General features: G+C 39.5%; 1 protein-coding gene across 5 annotated transcripts in view; it reads right to left on the bottom strand.

Moving 5' to 3' along the window:
• Positions 1-26196, bottom strand: part of atg7 (ATG7 autophagy related 7 homolog) — a 123147-nt gene that overhangs the window by 30921 nt on the left and 66030 nt on the right. For all 5 annotated transcript variants that reach the window (XR_013795893.1, XR_013795894.1, XR_013795895.1 and 2 more), the window contains exon 19: positions 14863-14985. Coding sequence is in view for 1 of the 5 variants with exons in the window: in XM_079597525.1 (XP_079453651.1) it covers positions 14863-14985 (123 nt within the window). In the remaining 4 variants the exon portion in view is untranslated. The remainder of the gene's footprint in view (positions 1-14862; positions 14986-26196) is intronic.

Consider the following 26196-nt stretch of genomic DNA (forward strand, 5'->3'; position numbering starts at 1 on the left):
GAGTTCAGAAGCACAACAGCTCGACGGCACGACTAACCGCTGAGTTTCACTCGTGTGACGCTCCACACACTTCATGCAAAGGACATCTTTATTTATCTTTATGCACAATGTTTTTTGTTTCCATTGTGAGTGTACACACATAAAAATACCCTTTACAGGTTTGAATGATATCTTACTCTTATCTTATTTTTTTTAAAGGATTTTAAGTTTGAGGATTTTAAGTTTGAGAATTTTAAGTTTGAGGATTTTAAGTTTGAGGATTTAAAGTTTGAGTATTTTAAGTTTGAGGATTTTAAAGTTTGAGGATTTTAAAGTTTGAGGATTTAAAGTTTGAGTATTTTAAAGTTTGAGGATTTTAAGTTTGAGGATTTTAAAGTTTGAGGATTTTAAGTTTGAGTATTTTAAAGTTTGAGTGATTTTAAGTTTGAGGATTTTAAGTTTGAGTATTTTAAAGTTTGAGTATTTTAAAGTTTGAGGATTTTAAGTTTGAGGATTTTAAGTTTGAGGATTTTAAGTTTGAGGATTTTAAAGTTTGAGGATTTTAAGTTTGAGGATTTTAAAGTTTGAGTATTTAAAGTTTGAGTATTTAAAGTTTGAGTATTTTAAGTTTGAGGATTTTAAAGTTTGAGGATTTTAAGTTTGAGTATTTAAAGTTTGAGTATTTAAAGTTTGAGGATTTAAAGTTTGAGTATTTAAAGTTTGAGGATTTAAAGTTTGAGTATTTAAAGTTTGAGGATTTTAAAGTTTGAGTATTTAAAGTTTGAGTATTTAAAGTTTGAGTATTTAAAGTTTGAGTATTTTAAGTTTGAGGATTTTAAAGTTTGAGTATTTAAAGTTTGAGTATTTAAAGTTTGAGTATTTAAAGTTTGAGTATTTTAAGTTTGAGTATTTAAAGTTTGAGTATTTAAAGTTTGAGTATTTTAAAGTTTGAGGATTTAAAGTTTGAGGATTTAAAGTTTGAGGATTTAAAGTTTGAGGATTTAAAGTTTGAGGATTTTAAAGTTTGAGTATTTTAAAGTTTGAGGATTTAAAGTTTGAGGATTTAAAGTTTGAGGATTTAAAGTTTGAGTATTTAAAGTTGTTTCCACTGTTATAATCATTTGCACTGAGGATTTGTGTCGTGGAAATCTCACTAATGTCCAGTGATGAAATATGCGTGTCGTGGAAAAGGGAAAACTCACGTGTCTCCTCATGGAAAGCTATTTTTCTTCTCGCTCATCTTTCTGTGATTTCACAAAAAATCGTATTATTGAACTTTGTACATCCACCATTATCACGAATGTTAATGAACTCTCACACGCAAAATGACAGCGCAACATGTTAAATAATCCAATAAGTTTGAAAACAGCCGCTCCATTTTACTGCACAACATTGGCCAACCTATCAATTAGAGTAATAATTTTTTTTTTTTTGTACTAAAGTAGGCTGTACTGTACAGTACCTCATGGGGACTATATGGCACTATAGGTGGAAGAAACTGTCATTTGCATTATTATTATAATTATTTTTTTTTAATAAATGAAAGAATCCTAGGATTGGAGATTTGTTGCTTTTCCCTGTTGTTCCGAACTCGTCTCGAACCGTGACTTGTGTACCGCTACACCCCTAATTGCATGTTTTGGAAACACATTCGCTCACACTAGAGAACGACTGTAATGTGATCGCCGCGCGCTATAGGAGGCGATCAATCTTTAATGGCAGCTCTAGTGTTATATACACATCAGGCCCGAGCGGGTCACTCGTGTTTCTGCAGAATCATCCATCAGCAAACCAGCAGATTCATCCTGAACGACACACGACTGAAGAGAAACCGTTCATTATGCCAAATACAGTTTGATTTCAACTAGTCAACGTAGCAGCGGCTCACTGTAAACCCGAACGCTCAACATAACTCACTGGTTTGAGTGGGACAAACTTGAATTAAACTCATTAGTTCAGTCAAATACATTTTTTATGAGAATTTAGCACTTTCTTTTTCTTTCAAGTTCACAGAACTTATATATTGTAAGTAAACTGAACTTGTTTAATTATTTTGAGTTTTATGAAGTTATTTCTTTTAATTTATACGAACTTAAGTTTAACTGGAACAGCTGGTATGTCTATTTCCCAGCATGCTTTGCCGATGGCACTCGAACAGAAGAGTAAATGCTAAAATTAAGTGTAATATAATGTTTTTTTGTGTGCAAGACTAATGTTAAGTGGGAGATTTAGTCGTGATTAATGTTTTGTTATGCTAATTTAGAATAATTAATGTTAATGTTGGTATTAGGATAGTTATGATCATGGTGACGAGTGGAGCATGATCTTGATCTGAGAGTGAATAATAACTTTATATTGTTGCTCTAATACAGCAAGTGCTTCTGTATAACACACTATTGCTAATATGTTAATACATTAGTATGTTAGCGGATTAGCTTGTTAAATCTAGCTAAGTTTATACTAATAAAAGTGTTCACATTGAGATTACATGAAAGTTTTAAGTTAATTGTATGAATTAGTGTACTCAAGCATTTAAAGTTAAGAACAATTAAAATGTATAAGTACTAGGGCTGTCAAACGATTAATCATGATTAATCGCATCCAAAATAAAAGTTTGTGTTTGCATAATATATGTGTGTGTACTGTGTATAATTATGTATAAATACACACAAATTCATGTATAAATTTAAGAAATATTTGCATTTATATAATTTATATTATATATAAATATAACCAATTTTTCTTAAATGTATACATGATTGTGTGTGTTTTTATATATATAAATAATTATACACAGTACACACACATATATTATGTAAACACAAACTTTTATGTTGGATGCGATTAATCACGATTAATTGTTTGACAGCCCTAATAAGTACAAAATAAAATCTGCTAGTCCTGCTTACTTAAACTTTGAATTTCTTAACTTAAAAAATGTAAAGGCAATCAGTTGCCTCAATTTTTTTTAGTTCTGCCAACTTGTTTGTGTTTACAGGCATATTACCTGCTCATAAGACATCATTTTGTGGATATCTTACAGAAGATTCATGTCTCATTTTAGGATAAACCTACATTTTAGGTTTCCAGTGCTTTCTAATCCAAGAAACACAGATCCAGTCACATCAACATCCATGTTTTCATTCAGCATTAGCATCAAACTGATCTCCTTAATTTAAACCCACTAAAACTGTTTTTATTCTTAAGTACTGAAGCGTTTTATGCTTGCAATTGCATTGTACACTATAGAGTAGACTTCAAGTTCTATTAGGTTATATTAGTGTAGTTTCTCCACACTCGACATCAGATCAAGCTCAAACCCGGATCCGAGAGCAGAAACAGAATAATCTAAACATTGGCCCGCAGACAGTAAATCCATGAATGAGAAGCCATGTACTCGCTTGTAAGGAAGTTTAGGAGGTTTAAGCCTCTTGATGAAAGACACATATGTTTAACTAAGCGTGGTTGTAAACATAACACAGCTGGCTTTACACTCGAGCGCTGATGTGATCGTAACAACACACACACAGCTAAACAACACTTCTGAGAAACGGCTCAGAGCTGGGCAATAGTGCTCGGACAATACGGGTTTCTAAAGGCTGGAATAATGCTAACTTGTTCATGACTCATGCTTGATTCTGATTGGTCAATCGGGTCATTATTCCTCAATAACAACCTCTGAACACAGAAACACAGGCTCATGCGGGTCAGCAGCGATACACACTCGCGAGGAACAGCTATTCTTCCTGTAGTGAGCTAATAAAATATTAAAACTCAGTCAAATCAATATTTTGTGTACTTATTTAATTATGCCATCCAGTATCGTGGACTCGCTCTCTCTCGTCTCGTTTCCAGTGTTGGGGGAAATGCATTACAAGTAACTTGAGTTATGTAATCAGATTACTTTTTCAAGTAACTAGTAAAGTAACGCATTACTTTTAAAATGTACTTTTTCAAATAAGTAACACAAGTTACTTTGTTCTCCCATTTATTGACTGACAGCTCTCCTGTCCTCATGTTGAGACTAATCTAAGTGCGTTGTGTGTGTGTGTGTGTGTGAACATGATGTTTATTGTAGTTCTAGACTAAATGTGAGCATCTACTCATCTCACTTGCACAATTTTTTTTTAAATATTCCTCAAAATGAATAAAATCAGTGAAATAAAGAATCAGAATACTATGCAAACCTCCAATAACTAAATATGTTAAATTAAACATAATTTTTTATGCATTTAATCTCACTTTATTGACCAATGTATTGCTTCTGACCTTCGATGATTCAGTAAATAAGCAGAAATGACTATAGATAGATATAAAGGTGTGCTTTCCTCTACTGTACACATGTCCTTCAGCCTGAGGATTATTATTTCACTTTTGGTGTGAAAGGCTCTTTACATTTGCCCAAAAATATAACTTTTGTGTTATAAAAAAACAAGCCCAGCCCAGGTGGGAAAAAAGTAACGCAAAAGTAACGTAACGCATTACTTTTCTACAAAAGTAACTAAGTAATGCAATTAGTCACTTTTTTACGGAGTAACGCAATATTGTAATGCATTACTTTTAAAAGTAACTTTCCCCAACACTGCTCGTTTCATACAAACACAGCGGCGGCCATTTTGTGACTATTGTTTTGTTCACTGTTGGATTATAAGATACAAAAACAGTTTAATCTCAATATCTGTAATCTCCATAATTAGTTATGTGTTGTAATGCTGTGTAATAAGTGTTACGACTGTATACCGTATCTCCTAAATGTCCGTCTAGTTTGATCTCGCCGCTGAAACTGAAGCTCTGTGTTTAAAGAGCGAATAAAGTGTTTCCAAAGCAGTTTCTGAAGCCCTCGCACTCTTACTGTCCTCGATTAAAGTTTGGATGCGTGTCTCCAGTTCTGAAATCTGCATTTATCACATGTAAAGCCCTCAGCGCTGACAGAGAAGGCTATACTGTACATGTGTCAGGCAGCGCAAGTGACACTAACAGGAGACGGTAGATCTACAGTGTGTGTCGACGGATCCGACTCAACAGTTGTTTGATGGACTCGTAAAGGCATGAGCGTGTCTTATTAAAGCATCGTATTAAAGAGGATCTATTCTGCTCGTGTCCATCTTCATCTCTCTTCAGTGTGTAGTGTTGCTGTGTGATCATGTACAGCTCCAGTTCTTCTCTATATCAGTGTGTGTTCCTGAACTCCTGAATTTCTTCCTCATTATAATAATTAATGCACAGAATAAAGGGGCGGGGCCTGGTTGAGTTAGTTAGCAGTGTGTTAAACTGGCGGTTATGGTAAGGGGAGGGACATTTCCCAAACACACTCGAAGCGCTCGACCAATCACAACACACCGCTCCAGCCGACCAATCAGAGCACAGTGTGCTTTTCAGAAGGAGGGGCTTCATAGAGACAGGAAGTAAACAGAGCGTTACTGACAGACTGGGAAGAGAGGAGCCGCAACAATGGAGAATATGAGGAGAATAATCAACATTCAAGCAGGAGAACCTGTTCTAGTCGAGCCTGAACTACAGCAAGAGTGTAAAAGGGACTAATATGGCCTCTTTAAAGGAAATTGTCAGTTATGATAGATCTTTTTTTTTCTATACAAAGTTTAGAAGGCAGCGTGACCGACAGCATCAGGAGTGTGTCTTTGATAATTCGCTAGGTTTTGAAACAGAGCCTTAACATCCAGCCGACCTATTATTAACATCTGAGAAGACTCCGGATGATGGACGTCTCCGTCAACATCTCTGACACGACATCAATCCTTGTACAAGTCTGAAAACAACTACATTAAAGAATACCTGTCACCCGTACAGCATTGCAGACGATCGGCTCACTTCTACAGTTTATTTATGTTCATCACATTCAGGAATTATAGTCCATATAAATGTGACTCTTTAACGACATACAGGAGAAACTGGAAAAATGAGAATATGGTGCAAAAGTACATTTATTTCAGTAATTCAACTTAAAAGGTGACACTAATATATTATATAAACTCATTACATGCAAAGTGAGATATTTTAAGCCTTTATTTGTTATAATTTTGATGGTTATACAGCTTATTAAACCCCAAATTCAAAATAAGAATATTGTGAAAAGGTTTTCATAAACTGTAAGCCATAATCATCAAAATTATAACAAACAAAGGCATGCAAGTTTATATAATAATGAGTCTATTAGTTTCACCTTTTAAGTTGAATTACAGAAATAAATGAACTTTCGCACCATATTCTCATTTTTCCAGTTTCTCCTGTCTCGTCAACAGGAATATCACTTTATAATGTGCAAAATTATAAAATTGTGTGAGCAAATACTTAAATTTTTTTACTTAACATTTATTAAACAGGTATCAAATATATAACACATTTACTAACACCATGTGCTGAACTCCCTGATCTTCTGTATTTTAGACACGCTTCAGGACATTACTTCAAGCATCACTTGCTGATTTGTAATGGCAATGGCATATTTTCAGCAAGTTACACAATCTTATTGACACATTATTATAATATCTTGTGTATGTTATGATTAATCTCCAACATATAGGTTGTGTTGGAGTGAATTTACCTGCTAATGAAGTTAGTTCAGTTTTTCAAACTAATTGTTTGTACGGTTAGGACTCTATGAAATCCATTAGATTTTTTCCACAAAATTCTGTTGAACATTTACATTTTAATGGCTTCATCAAATTTTAACAATCAAAAAAAATGTCCAATCTTTTGAATTCATAAAACATTAATTTAATCATTTATTATTGTTAAAATATTTATTTTTACTGTTTTTTAAAAGTGTGTTTTATGATTTAATACAAATTTTATATCAAAATTGTATCAAAACCATAAGCAAAAAACTTTAACACTGAAAAACAAATTGGTGTAGTAACAGTTTTGATTGCTAGTAAAGTTCACAAACGACAAGTCACATCGAATTACACGTTTTGAAGAAATATATATATATATATATATATACAATATTCTTTTTTTAGTTACAACTTCGACAATCATGTTTTACAGTGAATTTAATTAATCTTTTAAAATGCAATCAAATCAAATTTGACCAATTCCTTTCATGTTGTGGCAAACAAGGTCACGCATAACAGTTTGTTTACGGTTTATTATTATTATTATATTCACACACACTCGCCCATATCTCCATTTCTTGATTGAGTGTGCAGATCTACTTTTATTTTATTCATACAAAAACTCTGTGACATTCCACGTTATACTGTAAACAACTTTTTTCTTTTTTACTGTAAACAACTTTTTTCTTTTTTACTGTAAACAACTTTTTTCTTTTTTACTGTAAACAACTTTTTTCTTTTTTACTGTAAACAACTTTTTTCTTTTTTACTGTAAACAACTTTTTTCTTTTTTACTGTAAACAACTTTTTTATGACTTGATTCCACGATCCCGAATGCGTTTTCCGCAAGTACTGAGTACTATTGTAATATTAGATTAATATTAGTTAACAACACACTCACTATGGGGTTAGGTGTTTGTAATTATGCATAATTTACTGTTATTACTGTAGTAAGTACTTGTAACATGTAATAAAATACACTTTAAAATAAAGTTTTACTGAAAACAACGCTTTCTCAATGTTCGGTTTGGCACTTTTGCTCGATGTTCTTGAGGATAAATGGTGTTTGCTGGAGCGGCGCGTCTGACAGGTTTGTTTGGCTCATCATAACGCCGGCAGAGGAACTGGAAACACACAATGCCATCTTTATCATCCACGGTGATGGATGGCACCAGAAATGAAGGGCAGTGAATGTGAAAGTGTGTGAGAAACACAGAGAGCCATTGTGTGGAGCGTCAGGAGGACTCGAGTGTCCATACATCACCAGCTCTGACCGCAGATAACCGGATCATTTACCAAACTTGAGGAAGAGCGATGACGGGAACAGGACTCGTCGACATGGAGGAGGAGATGAAGACTCGGCGTGTTGTGTGTTCGCACAAATGACTTTGCTTCTCAGCCAGATTGTGTGTCCAGATCTAATTTGAGTTACATGAGTTTAGAGCAACCTACATAAGCTCTTCAACACCACAGTTTGCTCAACCGAAAAAGAAAGTCATTTCAGAGATGAAGCAAGTTATAACATTTTGATGAAAGATTCCGGACTTAACTCTTTGCAAAAACTAAAGTGTACACTATAATGCTATTTTGTAATGTTCCTAATGTTGTTTTGGCATCTCCTCCAACAGGTTCACATTCATCAAGCTCAACAACACAGTAATGTCCTCATGATCTCCAGCGTCAGCTCTTTTCTCTCAGTCTCTGAAACGCTTCATATGAAGATTCAGTCTCTCTAAGCCCCGCCTCTCTGAGAGCTGCTCTGCTCTGATTGGTCAGAAACGCTCATTATCATATCTGAATCTCAGCTCTTGATCACAGTGATACGAACAGTAAGGATGGCGTGGGTTTTACCGTATCAATCTCAGAAAACAGCGTCTTCTCCACACGAACAACACGAGCCGAACTCTTCCAGTCTCAGATACACTACAGTGTTTGAGGGCAGAGCTAAGAGACGCTGCTCAGCCAATCAACACCAGAGGCTGGCATTATGCAAATGAGTTACAAACCTACATAGTTTCAGGATGAAGTGAGACTGAATTACTGACGACTCGTTTCACTTCAGAATCACTTCTTTCTTTTGGGAGACAAAAACTCAAACTTTTAAAAAATATTGTGACGTGTTCGTTCCCGGAAGAAACTCAAGACTACAGCGGAGGCGTTTCAGGAGTTCAGAAACACACACAGATATAGAGAAGAACTGGAGCTGTACATGATCAAACCGCAACACTACACACTAGCACAGATGAACATGGAGAAAAGCAGAATATGTGATCTATACACGTATATCGCTTGAGCTCTGATCTTCACACGTCTCTTTCCCATCGTGCAGTTAAAGAATAATAATAATAAAAATATGTTTAATTTATACACTGCCTTTCCCAAGCTCAAGGACGCTTCACAATAACAGTAAAGATGAAACATACATAAATGGACTAAAGACATTTGCCCAGTCCAAGAAATGAGCGTTTGCAGTCGCAGATCGTATTCCAATCGAACACAAACAGAAAGAAAACACACAACACTATTTACAGACGACACAGACGGTCTGCAGTCGAGGCAGAGGTCAGATGATCAACACTAATGTACGTGAGCAAACCAGAAAGAGTTTAAAATGTGTTTCTGCGTGACAGAGAGTCAGACCACACAGGGTCTAGATGAGAAAGCCATGTTGAGCTGCTCTTCACACACACACACACACACACACACACACACACACACACACACACACACACACACACACACACACACACACACACTCACACACACACACTCACACACACTCACACACACACACACACACACACACACACACACACACACACACACACACACACACACACACACACACACACACACACACACACACACACTTCAGTGCATTAGTGGAAGACCCCCAAAAACTGCGTCCCAAACTACACCTTAAGCAGACGAGTGTGTGTGTGTGTGTGTGTGTGTGTGTGTGTGTGTGTGTGTGTGTGTGTGTCGAGTGTCCAAATATTATGACAGATAGAGAGAAACATGCAGCAGTGTAGGACCATCAGCCATTTTACTCTAGAGTTCATTTTGTCAGCTATTTTTTCTTAGTCAAATGTACTTTTAAAGTTTTTATGATATTTAGTTCTTTATGATATTTTAGTTATTCCCCTGTTTTCATGCAGTCAAGGTTAAGTCGACTAAAAGCCTGGACATGTATTTTACGATCTCTTTATGAATGTTTTGAAGCATTAAAGTCTTACGGGTTTGGGACAACATGAGGGTGAATACATGACAGAATTATATTATATATTACAGATTACAGCGGATTAAAACGGAAAGACAACATTAATTTCTCCGTAAACTTTGACATAAACACTAGTATATAAACCGATAATCCAAATTCTTCTGGTTAATTGTGTTCAGAAACGCCCTCTGTTCACAAATGTCGGCCTGCGTTTTTATTTAGTGAACATCTCGTTACAGAGTAAAGTCTATTGCGGAAGCAGAATGTGTTGTGAATGCAGTGAACTCTTGATTATCAGATGTAAACATGCTTATAAACTCATTCCTGCAGCCTAATTAAAGCTTCGTAAAGACTCCAGTGGTTTTCTCTAGAGGTTATGACTATATCCAAGTCTTTAAAGGACACACACACTGTCAACAGATCCGAACTGCAGAATTATGAGCACGGTTTGATGGTCTTCATAGTTAGCTTCATGTTCTGAGCGCAGATTTCCTCATCAGCCAAGTGTGTGATGTTTGATCGGATGAAGTTGTTTATATCCATCGAGTTTCACAACATCAGCAGAACAACAGCACATTATTATGCAACTTCACTGACACACTCGTACCGTGCTCTTATAACTAAATAAAGCATGTTAAATCCCAAAATAAACGGTAATTTCCATGAATAGAGTTCAAACCACGGCCCTGAATGTTTTTATTTTCCATTTGCAACCGTTGCCTAAATTTAAAGTCTAAATTCTGATTGTTTTGTGTGTTTTCTAGTTATAAACATTAAATACGTATAAGAATAATTACACATGAAAATAAATTTTCAGCAAAGATGCTGTAGAAATGTCCAAATTATGTTAAATGTGGGTGTTTAACCCCTTAAGGGCCGCTTTTTCTAATAGACATGAAAATGCACAGTCCGAACTTAAATGTTTGTAATTCAAGAATGCTTTGGAATATAGATGTAAGGTCTTGTTTTAAAGAAAATATATGACAGATTTTTGTAGAAGTGAAATAAATTAAGGAAGTTAAACAGAGAAAAAGTTATAGAAGTTTGAGTTTATGAAAATGTACAATGTAAATATTTTTATTATTCATATTTTATATAAAATATATATTTTCAAAACCTGGAGGACTTTAAAAATGCAAAAAAAAAAATCAAAGCCAAAAATCGGAACAAGTTGTGTTCAAATGTTAGGTTGATATCTCAGTAAATGAGCGTTCAGTGAGATGTAGTTTGGGCGCAGTACCACACTTCTCCACTAGTGGACATCACTGCCCATATAAGGGCGCCTCCATCTCCATATGTGGTTTGAGTCTGAACCATTATTTTTACAATTTTCATACAATTTATGAAGTACACATCCTATTCAGAAGTAGTGTTGGAAGTTTGGCAGATTTTGAAATGAATTAAACCTCTAAGAAACACAGAAGATCACGTATGTGCATTATAGCTCGCCGCCACATCACTAATGCTGAATCTATTATTGTTTTCTTTATTTTTAAAACATTTCCAGACCTTAATTTCTAAAAGAATTGAACGGATGCTATCTTTTGAACTCTTGGCATGAAAACAAACTGAGGTTTCTACCATTCTTTCATGATTTTTCATGTTCATCACTATTTCAAAATAAAGGTCTGAACACACCTTAGGAGTATGAACATATTCTTGTTGCAAATTGATAAATTACGGCTCCTCTGTCATTTATTTTGAAAATCAGTCACCGAATATGTAAACTAGAGATTGTAAGCTTTCAAATGATATATAGTTTGTCAAGATTAGTTTAGGTTTAGTATAGGATATTACTGTTTGAATTATGTAATGGCTGTGGGCCCGCCGGCGGTTAAGGGGTTAAAGGGACACATTAAGATGGTCAACCTTTACTCGTGTTATTCCAAACTTGTATGACCTTCTTCCTCGTGTGGAACATAAAATAAGTTATTTTGAGAATGGACGATGACATCATGATTTGGGTGAATTGTCCCTTTAAGACTTTAGTATTTAAATGACCTCTGATGTGATTGGCTAAACTCTGTGTAGGTGTAATTCAGTGGGAGGAGCCAAGCTGCTGAATATTGCTGATGTTAATGAGCTCATGGTTGTGATGTCATAGCCATGATTTTTGCCGTTTAGTAAAAAAAAAACAGTGTGTATGACGGAGGCAGATTTGATGTTATGGTTTGGATTAATAAACAACTGATTCTGATTCCAATTTTCCCATTTTTCCCTAATTATATGATGTTAATCAATCTTTCCTATTCAAAAATAAGTGATTATGAATCAGTACAACGATCTAAACATTATTAAATCAAGATATATTTACTGGAGAAGCAAAACGACTGAAGATATTAAGTCTTGTTTACTGAAAAATATATCATAATCAAGCGAGTTTTTGCTTAAAATAATAACAAATATCTGCCAATGTTTTCCTTTAGAATCACGTTCATTTTTGCCAAATATTTGATCTTATGTTAAGCATAAACTCACTTCAGTCCTTGTTCTTCTCCAGTAAATGTATCTTGATTTAAGAATGATTCGATATTTTTCGATAAATAAAAAACAAAATAAAATATTTGTGCTGGAAAACAAGACAGAAACAATATTTCTGAAATAGAAAAAAAAAATTTGCAGTGCAAATAATCCCGTTTTTCACATGGTGTCAAAAATATTATTTTTAAATATATTTTACAAGATATTATTCAAAATCAAAATCTCAAAAGTCAATGTGTTACTTGCTATTTCATTGTAATTATTTCTGCGTGTAAATCGTTTCAAAGTCAGTTCTGCATTTTATAGGACACCTTTTATTATCATATTACCTTTTTAATATAGAATATGAACATATTCTTGTTGCATTCTGTCATTTATTTTGAAAATCACCAAAAGTCACCAAATATGTAAACTAGAGATTGTAAGCTTTCAAATGATATATAGTTTGTCAAGATTAGTTCAGGTTTAGTATAGGATATTACTGTTTTAAATATGTAATGGCTGTGGGCAATATAAAGGGTTAAACATTGCATTATGATGTTCACGTATGATTTTAAGTTCAAGATACATTCATAAAGCTCTAAATCCCACATGTTCAGTGGGGATGTTGCTGTTATACAGATATTTTATGTTTGCATGCTAGATTAACTTGATAGATGAAATGTATCAAACCAGAAAAATATGATTTCTGCCTCTAATGTTGAAAACACAACAACTAACGGGACACAATCGCACCGTATTCATGGAAAATGGCAAAGCAAACACAGAAAAGACGATTATACACACTAGTTTTCACAAAGTATCCGACGGAAACCAAACAGTCCAGAAGTAATGAGAGATGTGCTGTTCCCCACACAGAACCACCACTTCCAGACTAGAGGTGGTCCATTTCCACTCATCTCACAGCGGGCCGTCAGTCCCGAGGCAACACACACACACACACGTTACAGCACAGCACAGCACATCGACATGAATCTGAAGGTTCAGACAATAAGCGTGGGCAATGCAACAGCACATCCTCTCATTTTGGGTTTGCGCCTCTCAACCGCCCAGAACCGCTGATGTGGGACTTTCCCACAGTCCCAGACTCGGTGTTTGTCACTGGAGAGTCCCGACGAGCGAGCGTTCCCAGAATCCCAACACTGGTCCTGGGTCAGTCCGGCCCGCACGACTGAGAGCAGCGGGGTCTGAGAGGAACTGACCCTGGATCAGCCGCACACGGGGATATTTTTAAAACGCATGATCTCCAGAGCAAGTAGGAGTGCAGTTTTGGGACAGGAGCCAGGAATAGCAAGAACAGACTGCATTGTGGGTATTTTTCGTAACGGGAGGAATAAGAAATGTAGCATTTGGGTTTTATTCTAAATGACGTCTGTGTTGCAATTGTTAAAGTTTCAAACATCACTTTAGTGTGCAAGCTTAAGGGAACTTTTAAGACTTTTAAGACTTTTTCATACAAATTTTAAACAAAGAACATGAGACAAATTATGTAATAAATCAAAGACAAATAATTATTAAATACTAACACCACATCAATATATTCAGTTGAACCTGGTGATGCATGTTTTTCTTTCAGAATACAATAATTATATTGTATTACTGATGGAGTAACACACACACACACACACACACACACAGTAAAGCCTAACCTCGGCTGCCTGTGTCTCCTGGTGGAGTAACACACACACACACACACACACACAGTAAAGTCTAACCTCGGCTGCCTGTGTCTCCTGGTGGAGTAACACACACACACACACACACACACACACACACAGTAAAGCCTAACCTCGGCTGCCTGTGTCTCCTGGTGGAGTAACACACACACACACACACACACACACACACACACACACACACACACACACACAGTAAAGTCTAACCTCGGCTGCCTGTGTCTCCTGGTGGAGTAACACACACACACACACACACACACACACACACAGTAAAGCCTAACCTCGGCTGCCTGTGTCTCCTGGTGGAGTAACACACACACACACACACACACACACACACACACACACACACACACACAGTAAAGTCTAACCTCGGCTGCCTGTGTCTCCTGATGGAGTAACACACACACACACACACAAACACACACACACACACACACAAACACACACACACACACACACACACACACACACACACACACAGTAAAGTCTAACCTCGGCTGCCTGTGTCTCCTGGTGGAGTAACACACACACACACACACACACACACACACACACACACACACACACACAGTAAAGTCTAACCTCGGCTGCCTGTGTCTCCTGATGAAGTAACACACACACACACACACACACACACAGTAAAGTCTAACCTCGGCTGCCTGTGTCTCCTGATGGAGTAACACACACACACACACAAACACACACACACACACACACAAACACACACACACACACACACACACACACACACACACACACACACACACACACACACAGTAAAGTCTAACCTCGGCTGCCTGTGTCTCCTGGTGGAGTAACACACACACACACACACACACACACACAAACACAGTAAAGTCTAACCTCGGCTGCCTGTGTCTCCTGATGAAGTAACACACACACACACACACACACAGTAAAGTCTAACCTCGGCTGCCTGTGTCTCCTGATGGAGTAACGTTAAGCCGGTCAGATCCTCCAGGAACGAATGGGAAGAGTTGAAGACCTTCGCTAGGAACTGGAAACCTTCTCGCTCATAATTCTCAAGAACCTGCAAGAACAAGCGGAGGGTTGATCAGTAACCAGGGTCCCCACGGCTCGGGTAACTTATGATCCAAGGACTGTCCAGGTCCAATACTCTCAGAGTCAAGGACGTAATGTGGGAACACTTCAAGCGAGAGCAAGGTCACATCGGGTTACATCGCTACAGTTTTCATCTGGCAAACACAACTACGCAACATTTTTTTTATTTTTGTTTGCCATATGACAGAGATCTGATATTCTATTTGTTGTATTTTTCTGTTTTGCATCAAATTGAAGAATATTGGGTACATCCTATACTGTATTCTACAATAATCTGATATTAACTTTTGCATGGATTTGATTGAAAAGAGCTTAGCCTCATCATGTAACCAGAAGTTTTAAGATGTGATACTCATGGTTTTACATTATCTCAACAACCAAAGCAATTCAACATTACATTAAATTAAATTAAATCTTTGGGCAACAAATGATCACAAATGTGTCATATTTATTGAACACAATATACGGTCATTGGCTGAACATATTTGGGCTAGTGTGCACGGAGTGCTGGCGGAATAACACATTAGCGGACCGGAGGGAAAATTACGGATTTTTTCCCCCCAGAAAACTTCTTGCACAAAAGAAATTCGAGCACTTTCAAGGACCTGTGTGTTTATTTTCAAAAACTTTCCAGGGCCCTGATTTTTTTCTTCTTCAGATTCACAAACTTTCAAGGACCCGTGGGAACCCTGAATAACACCATTTCAATCCTTTATAACAACAGCTGTGACGGTAAAGTGACTCGGACCCACAGCTCTTCTTCTGGGTCTTAAAGGCACAATGTGTAGTTCTTCGCCACTAGAGGTCGCCTCTTCAAAACAATAAATGCTGGATGGCATGCAATTAATTTGAAAACATATTGTATGACGGAGAAAATGCTGCATTACCGTTACTAAGAATAAAGCTGCATCTGATTATGTTATGTTAGCCACTTGACAATGTAGTGTTTTTCTCTGAGGCGCGGTAAAGACAGGGTACTCGCCGAAAATCAAGAAAACACGCGATTCAAACAATAAGACTAGCAGTGTTGAGCGATATAACAATGATTAGTGTCCGGTCAATAAATGTATCAAAACAGTTGTTCCCTTGTCTAATAAAAGATATAATAAAAAAATTAATAAAACATAATATATTAAAGCGTCTTTGGTGTTTCCATTGTTTCTGCAAAATAAACCGGAAATATAAGTACACAAGTCAACAACATATTTAACACTGTTCTAGTGTTTTTTGGATATTTTAATCTAAAAATCTTACATATTGTGCCTTTAATTGATCAGTGCACTCATATTACTATGACTGTGAGAGGAGCAAAGCACAATATGGTGGAATAAGCCCCGCCTTCTAAATAAAATGTTTTTATGACGCCAACATGGGAGTGTGCAATGGTTAAAGACGTCCGTCTAGCGCATGTTTAGAAAAAACAATGGAAAAGGAGCGCAGTGGAATGAAAAAAATGCATTCTAAGACTGCACATGTGCAGTGGATTTTTAATGATATTTGACCATAAGAAACAATATTTGTGGGACAGTTCATGTCCGATTTTAATGCTGCTTTGAAATATGTTATTTAAAATGTTGCTAACACTTTACAATAGGGTTCATTAGTTCATGTATTTATAATAATGAGCAATACATTCGTTACAGTATTTATTCATCTTTTTTAATGTTAGTTAATAAAAATACAGCGGTTCATTGTGTGTTCATGTTAGTTCACAGCGCATTAACTAATGTTAACAAATACAACCTTTGATTTTAATAACGCATTAGTAAATGTTGAAATTAATATTAACTATAATATTTATATAATATTTCGGCAACACTTGATCCATTAATACTAACACTTTCTCTTCTATTCTATAAAATAAATAACATGTACTGCATTAGACTAAACTAGCACTTGCATATTGTTGTCCTATTATTAGTTTAAATGCTTCTATTGTTCTCATTTGTAAGTCGCTTTGGATAAAAGCATCTGCTAAATGAATAAATGTAACGTAAATGGAACTTAGATAAATAAGTGCATGTTAACTAATGTAACCAATGAACCTTGCTGTAAAGTGTTGCTGAAACAATATTTATGGGGCAGTTCATGTCAGATTTTGTTGCTGCTTTGAAATGTTATTTAACATGTTTTTGAAATGTCAGCATTTCCCTTTTGAAGTAGAGCGGAGCGGCAACAGATTGTCCTTGAAAGACACTCGGTTATATGTGTGTTTGACTCCAAACTTGCTGTAAACGCGCTCATCACACGCTATTGATTCAGAAGTTGACCGATTCAACATGTTCAGACTCGAGAAGCTCGCATACAGTTGGCTTGTTGGCCGGTGCACATCCAAACACAGCGATAACACAATCTGAAACTGCGGTCACATGCAGAGAGAGAGAGGCGGGCGAGAGACATCTGGCACCACTGTCTGTCAGGCTGAAACACTCGAGAAGCTTCTCACTCAGACACACACTCCTCAGACACACACTCCTCCACAATCACACTGGCTCCTTTCAGCTCGTTCTCAGCGGAGATTGAGTTTCTGCTGAAGCTGATGAATGAGTGGCACTGTTGCTCTCGGTGAACCAGACATGGATGAGTTGACGGACAGAACGGGCGAGAGTAGACCGGAGCTCATCTGTCCAAACCCCATGAACTCGGATGCTTCTTTCCAGAGAGCCTACTACACTTTTTTACTTTCTTTAGTGTATAATGTTGCTGTTTGAGCATAACAAAGCTTTCTTTAATCCTCAGCAATGGTGCTGACTTATAAATTTACACATGGTTTGTCTTAAAGCATATTAAAAACACCATATAGACACATAAACAACATTAAAAGCTGGATTTTCACCATAGGGAGTCTTTAAATATTAATATCAGAAGGTTTTGTGGGTTAACTAAACGGTTAATCTTAAAAATAGACAGATTAAATAAATAAAAAGATTAACTGACTAATTGTAAAAATAGTCGACAAATTAACTGACTAATCGATAGATTAAAAGACTAGTTGTAAAAATAGTCGGCAGATTAATTGACTAATTGTAAAAATAGTTGATAGATTAATTTGACTAACTGTAAAAAGTTGATAGATCAACTGATTAACAGTGGTGTATTTACAGCCTAATTACTGTTTCTGAGGCAAGAACACTTGACTTACATTATAAGTGAACCTTACAAAGAAAATAATATGTAGTAGATATGTAGTAGAAAGTAGATAATATGGTCACTCTGAAACACAAATGCTAACAGAGATCAAGGACATTATGTATTTGCTCAAAAATTGTTGAGGTTAACTGTCAAACAAATGGCATTGCAGTGGAGCCTTTACTAAAAGAAACCAAACAAACTACATACTACGTGAAAACCTTTGAAATCCTGACAGAATCTACAGTATAAAACTTTTTCAAAGACATAAACTACGAAAACAAATCATTTTCTGTCAGAGTAAACGTATTTATCTTCTGTGAACAAACATCACACTGTATTTGAAACAGATCATGAGCATACACTTGCTTTCTTGCCTAGCAACAGAACAGCAGGAGGAGCAACTAAACAAGATTTAATTGTGTTTTCCAAGAGTTGACCTCCTTATATTGGAGCCTTTGACTTATGAAGCCTGTTAAATCACTGACGCAAGTGTGAGTGTGTGTGTGTGTGTGTGTGTGTGTGTGTGTGTAAGAGAGGGCGAGCAGCACATCTGGTTTACATACATCTCTCTCTCTCTCTCTCTGCTTCTTGTAACTTCCCCTGTAATTGTTTGAAGAGATGGTGGAGGTTTTTCCTCCATGCAGATAAAAACCTCAGATCGTTTTACTCCCGTCTGCCAGTAGTTCGTGTTCAGCGCTGGGTAAAAATAGCCTTTAACTTCAATGAAACTATACAGCAATCTGAAGAAGCGAGTCTTAAGGGACTTTTAATACTAGAGCAGGTTTCCTGCTTGAATGTTGATTATTTTCCCCATATTCTCTAGCAGTGGTGTAAAGCGTGAGATGCAGTGGTGTAAAGTGTGAGATGCAGTGGTGTAAAGCGTGAGATGCAGTGGTGTAAAGCGTGAGATGCAGTGGTGTAAAGCGTGAGATGCAGTGGTGTAAAGCGTGAGATGCAGTGGTGTAAAGCGTGAGATGCAGTGGTGTAAAGCGTGAGATGCAGTGGTGTAAAAGGTGAGATGCAGTGGTTTAAAGTGTGAGATGCAGTGGTGTAAAGTGTGAGATGCAGTGGTGTAAAGTGTGGGGTGCAGTGGTGTAAAGCGTGAGATGCAGTGGTGTAAAGTGTGAGATGCAGTGGTGTAAAGCGTGAGATGCAGTGGTGTAAAAGGTGAGATGCAGTGGTTTAAAGTGTGAGATGCAGTGGTGTAAAGTGTGGGATGCAGTGGTGTAAAGCGTGAGATGCAGTGGTGTAAAAGGTGAGATGCAGTGGTTTAAAGTGTGAGATGCAGTGGTGTAAAGTGTGGGATGCAGTGGTGTAAAGTGTGAGATGCAGTGGTGTAAAGTGTGGGATGCAGTGGTGTAAAGCGTGGGATGCAGTGGTGTAAAGCGTGGGAGGCAGTGGGGTAAAGCGTGGGATGCAGTGGTGTAAAGAGTGGGATGCAGTGGGGTAAAGCGTGGGATGCAGTGGTGTAAAGCGTGAGATGCAGTGGTGTAAAGCGTGGGATGCAGTGGTGTAAAGCGTGGGATGCAGTGGTGTAAAGTGTGGGATGCAGTGGTGTAAAGCGTGGGATGCAGTGGTGTAAAGCGTGGGATGCAGTGGTGTAAAGCGTGGGATGCAGTGGTGTAAAGCGTGGGATGCAGTGGTGTAAAGTGTGGGATGCAGTGGTGTAAAGTGTGAGATGCAGTGGTGTAAAGTGTGAGATGCAGTGGTGTAAAGTGTGGGATGCAGTGGTGTAAAGCGTGGGATGCAGTGGTGTAAAGCGTGAGATGCAGTGGTGTAAAGCGTGGGATGCAGTGGTGTAAAGCGTGGGATGCAGTGGTGTAAAGCGTGGGATGCAGTGGTGTAAAGTGTGGGATGCAGTGGTGTAAAGCGTGGGATGCAGTGGTGTAAAGTGTGGGATGCAGTGGTGTAAAGTGTGAGATGCAGTGGTGTAAAGCGTGAGATGCAGTGGTGTAAAAGGTGAGATGCAGTGGTTTAAAGTGTGAGATGCAGTGGTGTAAAGTGTGGGATGCAGTGGTGTAAAGTGTGAGATGCAGTGGTGTAAAGTGTGGGATGCAGTGGTGTAAAGCGTGGGATGCAGTGGTGTAAAGCGTGGGAGGCAGTGGGGTAAAGCGTGGGATGCAGTGGTGTAAAGCGTGGGATGCAGTGGGGTAAAGCGTGGGATGCAGTGGTGTAAAGCGTGAGATGCAGTGGTGTAAAGCGTGGGATGCAGTGGTGTAAAGCGTGGGATGCAGTGGTGTAAAGTGTGGGATGCAGTGGTGTAAAGCGTGGGATGCAGTGGTGTAAAGCGTGGGATGCAGTGGTGTAAAGTGTGGGATGCAGTGGTGTAAAGCGTGGGATGCAGTGGGGTGAAGTGTGGGATGCAGTGGGGTAAAGTGTGAGATGCAGTGGTGTAAAGTGTGGGATGCAGTGGTGTAAAGTGTGAGATGCAGTGGTGTAAAGTGTGGGATGCAGTGGTGTAAAGCGTGGGATGCAGTGGGGTGAAGTGTGGGATGCAGTGGGGTAAAGTGTGAGATGCAGTGGTGTAAAGCGTGGGGTGCAGTGGTGTAAAGCGTGAGATGCAGTGGTGTAAAGCGTGAGATGCAGTGGTGTAAAGCGTGAGATGCAGTGGTGTAAAGCGTGGGATGCAGTGGTGTAAAGCGTGGGATGCAGTGGTGTAAAGTGTGGGATGCAGTGGTGTAAAGCGTGGGATGCAGTGGTGTAAAGCGTGGGATGCAGTGGTGTAAAGCGTGAGATGCAGTGGTGTAAAGCGTGAGATGCAGTGGTGTAAAGCGTGGGATGCAGTGGTGTAAAGTGTGGGAAGCAGTGGTGTAAAGCGTGTGATGCAGTGGTGTAAAGCGTGAGATGCAGTGGTGTAAAGCGTGAGATGCAGTGGTGTAAAGCGTGAGATGCAGTGGTGTAAAGCGTGAGATGCAGTGGTGTAAAGCGTGAGATGCAGTGGTGTAAAGCGTGAGATGCAGTGGTGTAAAGCGTGAGATGCAGTGGTGTAAAGCGTGAGATGCAGTGGTGTAAAGAGTGAGATGCAGTGGTGTAAAGTGTGAGATGCAGTGGTGTAAAGAGTGAGATGCAGTGGTGTAAAGCGTGAGATGCAGTGGTGTAAAGTGTGGGATGCAGTGGTGTAAAGTGTGAGATGCAGTGGTGTAAAGCGTGAGATGCAGTGGTGTAAAGTGTGGGATGCAGTGGTGTAAAGCGTGAGATGCAGTGGTGTAAAGCGTGAGATGCAGTGGTGTAAAGTGTGGGATGCAGTGGTGTAAAGCGTGAGATGCAGTGGTGTAAAGCGTGAGATGCAGTGGTGTAAAGTGTGGGATGCAGTGGTGTAAAGTGTGGGATGCAGTGGTGTAAAGCGTGAGATGCAGTGGTGTAAAGAGTGAGATGCAGTGGTGTAAAGAGTGAGATGCAGTGGTGTAAAGTGTGAGATGCAGTGGTGTAAAGTGTGAGATGCAGTGGTGTAAAGAGTGAGATGCAGTGGTGTAAAGCGTGAGATGCAGTGGTGTAAAGTGTGAGATGCAGTGGTGTAAAGAGTGAGATGCAGTGGTGTAAAGCGTGAGATGCAGTGGTGTAAAGTGTGGGATGCAGTGGTGTAAAGTGTGAGATGCAGTGGTGTAAAGCGTGAGATGCAGTGGTGTAAAGCATGAGATGCAGTGGTGTAAAGCGTGGGAGGCAGTGGTGTAAAGCGTGGGATGCAGTGGTGTAAAGTGTGAGATGCAGTGGTGTAAAGCGTGGGAGGCAGTGGTGTAAAGCGTGGGATGCAGTGGTGTAAAGCGTGGGATGCAGTGGTGTAAAGTGTGAGATGCAGTGGTGTAAAGCGTGGGAGGCAGTGGTGTAAAGCGTGGGATGCAGTGGTGTAAAGCGTGAGATGCAGTGGTGTAAAGCGTGGGATGCAGTGGTGTAAAGTGTGAGATGCAGTGGTGTAAAGCGTGGGAGGCAGTGGTGTAAAGCGTGGGATGCAGTGGTGTAAAGCGTGGGATGCAGTGGTGTAAAGCGTGGGAGGCAGTAGGGGTGGGTATTGGCAAGGACTTCACGATACGATACGCATCACGATACATGGATCACGATACGATTTCATCACGATACATCACGATACGATAAATATTGCGATATTCCACACAGTTAACTAAAAATGTAAAACCAAAATAAAATACAAGTTAAGGTGTGTGCCATCTGAGTAGTCTTACATCAGATCACATTGATAAATCAGCAGAAGAATTGAGTCAAAGCAATATATTACAAAATTTCCTTTCCAATTTATTTTTTTAGCTGCCATAACAAAATAGACTTGAACTTTTAACAATGGACACATTAAAAACGTTAAAATAAAGTGCATTAGATATTTAAAACTAAATTAAAGTGTAGTGCACAGTTACGGTAAGTTAACTCACTGAGGTTATGTGGGGCTGAGCTTGAATTAAAAAAAAAAACATGGAAATAAAGTGCAGATACTCAGGTACTGTCCATGTAAACAATGAAGTGAAATATGCAGCTTTCACTACCGAAATTGAGAGTGTGTGTGCGCTACTGAGTGAGCGTGCGTTTGTGTGTGTGAGTGAATGTGCGTTTGTGTGAGTGAGTGAGCGCGAGAGAGTGCGTGTGTGAGTGAATGTGCGTTTGTGTGAGTGAGTGAGCGCGAGAGAGTGCGTGTGTGAGTGAATGTGCGTTTGTGTGAGTGAATGTGCGTTTGTGTGAGTGAGTGAGCGAGAGAGTGTGTGTGCGCTACTGAGTGAGCGTGCGTTTCTGTGTGTGAGTGAGCGCGAGAGTGTGTGTGTGTGCGCGCGCGCTGTTTGTGTGAGTGAGTGAGCGTTAGAGAGTGCGTGTGTGTGAGAGTGTGTGAGCGCTGTTTGTGTGTGTGTGTGTGTGTGTGAGTGAGCGCGAGCGAGTATGTGTGCGAGTGAATGTGTGTGTGAGACGGCACGCGATGACTGACGGAAAGCAACGTGTGTAGTCTGATATGTTTCTTGTCCACGACAAGAACATAAAGCCGCCATACTGCGACATCTAACGTTGCAGGAACGGAGGTTGTAGTTCACCAGGTCACACCCCGTTTAAAACGTGATTTAAATTATTATTTTTTTTTTTTTTTAACATCGATTTTTTGAGCTGGAAATCGATGTTGTGTATCATGAATATAAAAATCGCGATGTATCGCTGTATCGATTTTTTAGCACACCCCTAGGAGGCAGTGGTGTAAAGCGTGAGATGCAGTGGTGTAAAGCGTGAGATGCAGTGGTGTAAAGCGTGAGATGCAGTGGTGTAAAGCGTGGGATGCAGTGGTGTAAAGTGTGGGATGCAGTGGTGTAAAGCGTGGGATGCAGTGGTGTAAAGTGTGAGATGCAGTGGTGTAAAGCGTGAGATGCAGTGGTGTAAAGCGTGAGATGCAGTGGTGTAAAGCGTGGGATGCAGTGGTGTAAAGCGTGAGATGCAGTGGTGTAAAGCGTGGGATGCAGTGGTGTAAAGCGTGAGATGCAGTGGTGTAAAGCGTGGGATGCAGTGGTGTAAAGCGTGAGATGCAGTGGTGTAAAGCGTGAGATGCAGTGGTGTAAAGCGTGAGATGCAGTGGTGTAAAGCGTGGGATGCAGTGGTGTAAAGCGTGAGATGCAGTGGTGTAAAGCGTGGGATGCAGTGGTGTAAAGCGTGAGATGCAGTGGTGTAAAGCGTGAGATGCAGTGGTGTAAAGCGTGAGATGCAGTGGTGTAAAGCGTGGGATGCAGTGGTGTAAAGCGTGAGATGCAGTGGTGTAAAGTGTGGGATGCAGTGGTGTAAAGCGTGAGATGCAGTGGTGTAAAGCGTGGGATGCAGTGGTGTAAAGCGTGAGATGCAGTGGTGTAAAGCGTGGGATGCAGTGGTGTAAAGCGTGAGATGCAGTGGTGTAAAGCGTGGGATGCAGTGGTGTAAAGCGTGAGATGCAGTGGTGTAAAGCGTGAGATGCAGTGGTGTAAAGTGTGGGATGCAGTGGTGTAAAGCGTGAGATGCAGTGGTGTAAAGTGTGAGATGCAGTGGTGTAAAGTGTGCGATGCAGTGGTGTAAAGCGTGAGATGCAGTGGTGTAAAGCGTGAGATGCAGTGGTGTAAAGCGTGAGATGCAGTGGTGTAAAGCGTGAGATGCAGTGGTGTAAAGAGTGAGATGCAGTGGTGTAAAGCGTGAGATGCAGTGGTGTAAAGTGTGAGATGCAGTGGTGTAAAGTGTGAGATGCAGTGGTGTAAAGAGTGAGATGCAGTGGTGTAAAGTGTGAGATGCAGTGGTGTAAAGTGTGAGATGCAGTGGTGTAAAGCGTGAGATGCAGTGGTGTAAAGTGTGAGATGCAGTGGTGTAAAGCGTGAGATGCAGTGGTGTAAAGCGTGAGATGCAGTGGTGTAAAGTGTGAGATGCAGTGGTGTAAAGCGTGAGATGCAGTGGTGTAAAGTGTGGGATGCAGTGGTGTAAAGCGTGAGATGCAGTGGTGTAAAGTGTGAGATGCAGTGGTGTAAAGTGTGGGATGCAGTGGTGTAAAGCGTGAGATGCAGTGGTGTAAAGCGTGAGATGCAGTGGTGTAAAGTGTGGGGTGCAGTGGTGTAAAGTGTGAGATGCAGTGGTGTAAAGCGTGAGATGCAGTGGTGTAAAGTGTGAGATGCAGTGGTGTAAAGTGTGGGATGCAGTGGTGTAAAGTGTGAGATGCAGTGGTGTAAAGTGTGAGATGCAGTGGTGTAAAGCGTGAGATGCAGTGGTGTAAAGTGTGGGGTGCAGTGGTGTAAAGCGTGAGATGCAGTGGTGTAAAGCGTGAGATGCAGTGGTGTAAAGTGTGAGATGCAGTGGTGTAAAGCGTGAGATGCAGTGGTGTAAAGTGTGAGATGCAGTGGTGTAAAGTGTGGGATGCAGTGGTGTAAAGTGTGAGATGCAGTGGTGTAAAGTGTGAGATGCAGTGGTGTAAAGCGTGGGATGCAGTGGTGTAAAGCGTGAGATGCAGTGGTGTAAAGCGTGAGATGCAGTGGTGTAAAGCGTGAGATGCAGTGGTGTAAAGCGTGAGATGCAGTGGTGTAAAGCGTGAGATGCAGTGGTGTAAAGCGTGAGATGCAGTGGTGTAAAGCGTGAGATGCAGTGGTGTAAAGCGTGAGATGCAGTGGTGTAAAGCGTGAGATGCAGTGGTGTAAAGCGTGAGATGCAGTGGTGTAAAGCGTGAGATGCAGTGGTGTAAAGCGTGAGATGCAGTGGTGTAAAGCGTGAGATGCAGTGGTGTAAAGAGTGAGATGCAGTGGTGTAAAGAGTGAGATGCAGTGGTGTAAAGTGTGAGATGCAGTGGTGTAAAGCGTGAGATGCAGTGGTGTAAAGCGTGAGATGCAGTGGTGTAAAGCGTGAGATGCAGTGGTGTAAAGCGTGAGATGCAGTGGTGTAAAGCGTGAGATGCAGTGGTGTAAAGCGTGAGATGCAGTGGTGTAAAGCGTGAGATGCAGTGGTGTAAAGAGTGAGATGCAGTGGTGTAAAGTGTGAGATGCAGTGGTGTAAAGCGTGAGATGCAGTGGTGTAAAGCGTGAGATGCAGTGGTGTAAAGCGTGAGATGCAGTGGTGTAAAGCGTGAGATGCAGTGGTGTAAAGCGTGAGATGCAGTGGTGTAAAGCACTGGACTCTAGAGCAGTGGAGACGTGTTCTCTGGAGTGACGGATTGCCAGACAGAGAAGCGTGACTCGATGGATGAGTCTGGGTTTTTAGCGGTTGCCAGGTACTTGCCTGACTGCATTGTGCCAAGTGTAAAGTTTGGTGGTTGGTGGATTATGGTGTGGGGTTGTTTTTCAGGGGTAGTTTGTTCGTTCCATCCATCCAATCCTATCTATCTATCTATCTATCTATCTATCTATCTATCAATCTATCTATCTATCTATCTATCCATCTATCTATCAAATAAGTGAATCAAAATCAACTGAAACTAATAGTAAAGATGTTTCACGCAGGTCTCTCCAGAGCTCATGGATTTACTTAGTGTATGAATTAAATGTTCTTTACTTCTGTTCATTACAGAAAAACTTTTTATGTGGAAGCTTAAAAGAAACAAGTTTAAAATAATTTACAAACCTTAGTGTCC

The sequence above is a fragment of the Phoxinus phoxinus genome (genome assembly GCF_949152265.1).
Source record: "Phoxinus phoxinus genome assembly, chromosome: 22".
Taxonomy (NCBI): Eukaryota; Metazoa; Chordata; class Actinopteri; order Cypriniformes; family Leuciscidae; genus Phoxinus; species Phoxinus phoxinus.